The 5,379-nt window shown below is 35.1% G+C and overlaps 1 protein-coding gene across 1 annotated transcript in view; it reads left to right on the forward strand.

The window, feature by feature from the left end:
- LOC111814632 (zinc finger protein 649-like) overlaps positions 1–429 on the forward strand; it is a 1,379-nt gene extending 950 nt beyond the window's left edge. The window contains 1 exon segment of the mRNA XM_023708527.1: positions 1–429. This exon segment is cut by the window's left edge and continues 138 nt beyond it. Coding sequence (XP_023564295.1) covers positions 1–429 — 429 coding nt within the window.
- Positions 430–5,379: the final 4,950 nt, after the last annotated feature.

Below are 5,379 nucleotides of genomic sequence, written 5' to 3' on the forward strand. Positions count from 1 at the left end.
GCCTTTAGCCAGAAGGTGTGCCTCATAGCACATCAGAGATACCACACAGGAAGGACACCCTATGTGTGTACTGAGTGTGGGCAAACCTGTTCCCAGAAGTCGGTGCTTATTAGACATCAAAGAATTCATACTGGTGAGAAGCCATACAAATGCAGCGATTGTGGGAAAGCCTTCATTACAAAGGCAAAGCTGATTACCCATCATAGAACTCATAAAGGAGAGAAACCATACGGATGTGATGAGTGTAAGAAAGCCTACTCTGATATGTCTTGCCTTGTTAAACATAAGAGAACACACAGAATGGAGAAATGCACAGATATACTGAAGGTGAATGATTCTACAGTGAGTGACACATTTTTGGACAATAGTAAATTCATGCAAGAGAGAAATCCTGTTATTATAACTGCAAATACCTCCAGTGATCCCTAATGTGTTAAACATGAGTGGGCTCCTAGCAAATAGAAATGTGGTCCCTGTGGGACAGCCAGTGGTGAGATGTTCACTCTCAGGAGAAAACAGGATCTATACCAGAGAGAAATCTCATGAATGTAGTGAATGTGATTGTGCCTCCAATTGTTAATCATGTTTTGTTTTATGTTACAAACGTAGGAAAAAACCTTTGTATGTGCAATATGGAAAAGCCTTGATGAATATTTGCTAAAATTTAACATTTGAAATCCTGTGAATATAAGAACTCAGAAAGTTTTGGATTATGATAGGTCATGTAATGATTGTGAGAAAGCCCTTGCCCTCAAGTAATGGAGTTGCATACTGGAAACGGGGAAGGCAATAATTGTAGGGCCTGAAGTATCTTCTGCCTTTCCCATTAACATAAAAATCATAAAAACACCCCACTAAACATACTAAGATTTTGAAGCAAACCAGTCCTGTGAAGAAGAATGTTGTTACAAGTTTTATTCCGTTCTCAACCTAATTATACTGGACAAGATACCTTGAAACATACTCGTATTTGTTAGTGATCCTATGCTTTAAAAGATATAGCCTCAGATTATAGGTACAGCTCTGATACTGCACTGACCCACAGCCCTGTATTTGATCCCTAGAACAGCAAAAATAAAGCCTCTGTTTCACATTAAAAAAAATAAAATAAAAAAAAATAAAATATGTCTTTGGAATTTCAACATGTGATTACAAAAAAGTTAAAAATACATTGGGAAATTCATGTTTAGTTATTAATGTTTAGTTTCATTACATAGTTGTGCTGGAGTTTCAAAAAGATTCTATATATAGAGGGTATAGTCTGTTTTCTATAATGTCTTCCTTCATTTTTTTCTCTTATCCAAACTCTAATTTTGTTAAGCACATAGCTTCAGGCACAAGTTTTTACTTTTAAAATAATTCCTGATATTCTCTTGCTCTTTATTCTATTGATAACCTTTACAGCCTGCCGTGTAATCACAGATACCCATATTTATATGCTATTCAGTTAAGTGTGTTGTACACAATGGATTATAAATCTTGAATTTTTGCATGCTTCAAGATTGGAAAATGTTTCTCATTGAAAAGGAAAAGAAGAAATAGAAAAGGATCCATAAGAAGAAAAATATACTAAGCTAATTCTTTTCTTATATGTGAAATTTGTGGGAGGTAATAATATTTTATAGTTTTCATGAAAATATATTTCCTGAGCATTTTGATGCAAAGCAAGGGACCAAACAGTGATGTACATTTTATCAAATTATACGTAACACAAATATCTTGTGAGTACCTTCAGTCTGAAATATGCATATTTCAAACTGGATATATTTTAAGGAAAATTACCATGCATGTCCAGTAGAACCACTATACTTGCCCAAGTGGTGAAAAGTGAGTCTCAATGGGCAAAGAAATGTTAAGACCTGTTCTTCATAAGATAAAGAAAGAAGAAGTGAACACGAAAGAGTCAGAATGGATTAATAAAGTCACAATCTTACTGCAAATTACCTCAATATTTTTAGCTTAAGATAGAGTATTAAAAATATGGCTCTCAGTTTAACTTTACCTAGTTAGTGTAAACTTGAGGAAGAAAAGATTTCCATCCTAGGGCTGGAAAAATAGCTCAGAGGATTAAAGCACCTGAAAACAGGCACAGGGGCCTGGTGCTCCATCCCCAGGCCTGCTGTGCCAGCCTTGTCCCCGGGGGGTGCTGAGACAGCAATTGAGACTGGGCATAGTGGCACGCGCCTGTAATCCCAGTGCTGAGAGGCTGTAAATAGGAGAATCACTAGTGAGACCCTGAACATCCTGTAGACATTTCCTTAAAATGCAGAAAAAAAAAATCTCCATCCTTTTAACTTAAGGAAGCCATGAAGACAGATATATATCTTAAATCATTCATATTTGTTTTCTAATCAAATGCTGTTGACCTTCAAAGAGAATTCCATAGAAACTTCTTTCATCTTAGGATTTTAATTGTTATCTAAAGTAAAAAGGTTTTAAGCAGGGAACATAGCTCAGGACTCTAAGCACCTGCCTTCAAAAAGCAAAGACCAGATTTCTATCCCCAGTACCACTTGCATGCTGAGTCCATGCTATGCCAGCCACCGAAACCAGGTATGGTGGCTCACGCCTGTAGTCCCAGTGTTGGGTGGCTGAACATAGGAGGATCATTTAAAGTATGATCTGTGCAACAAGATGCTGTATCAAATAAATAATATTTTTTAGAGAAAAATTTTGGACTACCTGGGCATACAGGTCTATAGTTGGGAGTTTTCTCTCATTCTGCTCCTTTTCTTATGAGGATTATGCAGTGCTGTGGTTTGCTTGTGGACATAATTTTCAATTGTGGACGTAATATCTATGCAGTTTATTATGTTTTCAATTATTTTATAAAGCAAATTCAAACTATTGTGACATTTATATATTATTATACTTGCTGTACTAAAGGATATCTGAAATCTGAGATGTTTATAGACACTTGAAATTTGTATGCCTTCAAATTACCTTGCAGTAAACATATTTAAGTCATTTTTCAAATTATTTAATGTATGAAACTGTCAAATACAGTTTTAATGTTTTTATTTTTGTATTTTTTCTGCTTAATAAATATTACCACTGCCTGGCCAACTATCAAGGAATAGTTGGCCATTCAGCAACCATGACACTTTCTTCTTATGATACTTCCCTTACATCAGTTTTGAATTTTTTTTTTGTTTGTTTGTTTGTTTGTTTTTGCTCCGAATGCCTTCAGGGAAGGTTTGGCTGCCTTGAGTTGTGGGGATCGAACCACAGCAACCTGAGCCTAACTGCTTTGCCGAAGCAGCCACTTATAGAGCTGAGCTAAGGGGCAGGCCCCAGTTTTGAATTTTAACATAAATACAGTCATTTTTCGAGATTCAGGACCAAAATTCCACTTCAAACATTTAAAGTGGCTTAACTACTTTATCTTTATGAAGTAGATTTTTTTTTCTTTTTCTTTTTTTGGAACCAGGGATTGAACTCAGGCCCTTGCACTTGCCAGGGAAGTGATTGTTCCACTGAGCCAACTCCCTGGCCCCTAAGAATGTGTTTTTTAAAATCCTTGAATATTTACTTACTGCCATAAGAAAAAGTTGCACTTTACACTAAAATTTTGCTTGGGATAAATATAAAATAAGAATTTTTCCGAAAAGCACAAAATAAACACTCACATTCTGAGATAAGTGCACACGATCCAAGGCATGTAGCAGTCACAATCATTGAGATTCCTTAAGCCCAGGTATTGATTTTGTTTTAGAAACAGTGTATCCTGGCTAATGATAAAGCTCAGTCTCTGTGAAGGTATATGAAGAGAATTCTTCAATAATACCCTGCCAGCTTTCTGGAAAGAAACAGGTTAGAAAGTGACAAAAAGTGCCAATATACCATGGCCTAAGTAGAGCTTACCCTGACCTTGGCATTTCAGTTTTCATCAGTAAGAGAAGCAGTCACCCACGTCAACATCATTCAGGTGGATACAGGGTGACTTAATGGAAAGTAACAAATTCATTAAAAAACTTGAAAAGTATTCTAGAAGCTTTTTTTGAAACAGGTGAGATAAAAAGCCTTTTAACAATGAACTCCCAAAGTAAGTTGGACATGTGAGAGTAAAGAAAGCATGTTTGTGGGGATGATTGATGAGGTGGCTGTGAACATTATCCTTGGGAAACTAGCTGTAGAGCGGTCCTGTCACGAGAGCCTGAGGCGCACCACCTAAGTAACTCAACTCTGCCTCCACGCAGACTAGACTGAATGGAAAAGCTTTATGATGCTGCTGTTGTTGTTTTTGTTTGTTTTGGTCAACAGCAGGCATAATTTCACATAGAGTTTTATTCTATGGTAAGTTGACAGATTTGGTAACTACATTATTTTGATATTTACAATAGATTGGTTACAAAATAAAATATGCAAATAATAGTTTTCAATTTGTTTTTGTACCTTATTTTGTTATTCTAATATGTTAAAATAGGATTTCTTAAAAGTGAAAAACATCAATGAATTGAGTGTTATTTTAGTACAAGTTGAATCCAGATGATTTTCTTTTTTTATTCAGATGCTTTTCCATGAATATATGTCCCTAGAATAATATCAAGCTGTAAAAATTAATATAATAACTTTTATATTCTATATCAGAATATAGTACAACATATGCTAGAGCTCTGTATTCTACAAGTATATACAAGGCTGTAAAATTTTTGGCATACTGCTTTTAACATGGTATTGAAAGATTTTATGATCAAAGGTGCATTTATGCTCTATATGGAACCAATGGAAAGATTGCACTTTACCCAACAACTGTAACCCAAGATGAAGTCACACATCTGTGTGCATGTTTGTGAGTATGCATGTGACATTTCTCATCCTCCCTGAAGGCAGTGGAAGTGGTGGTGCCCCTTATCATTAGCAATAAACAATTTCCACAACAAATTGTTTGTGTGTTTTTATGAATCAATGAATTAACTTCTTAAGAAGCCTTAAGAAGTGCCATGAAAGTGAAATATTCATTCATATTTTCAACCAGTTTTCATTTTATATATCAATTTTAAGAAACTGCTATTAATAAATTCAAAGATTTATGCTCAGTTACATTGTCCAGTTATGGTGCTGGAGTAAATATCCACAACCAATTGCCAACTAAGAACAAAAACACCCAGTGATTACTAAACAATCTCCTATTCTTTAGGTTTTTTTTTTTTTTTAAAGTTTAACTTGCTCAGTTTATTCATGTATTGGTAAATAACAGCATTAGGTCTTACACTCTTGTCCTCAATCCAACATCTGCTACATATCTCACTATCTAGAAGTGATATACACCTCAGAAGTATTTATTAACTTAGACATCTAAGTTAGTAAAAACTGCCTCCACTCAGGTTACATAAACTATAACTAACAAAGCAGTATTGCTGATTTTAAACTTTTATA

This window comes from Octodon degus, unplaced genomic scaffold, assembly GCF_000260255.1.
Source record: "Octodon degus isolate 3935 unplaced genomic scaffold, OctDeg1.0 scaffold00383, whole genome shotgun sequence".
Taxonomy (NCBI): Eukaryota; Metazoa; Chordata; class Mammalia; order Rodentia; family Octodontidae; genus Octodon; species Octodon degus.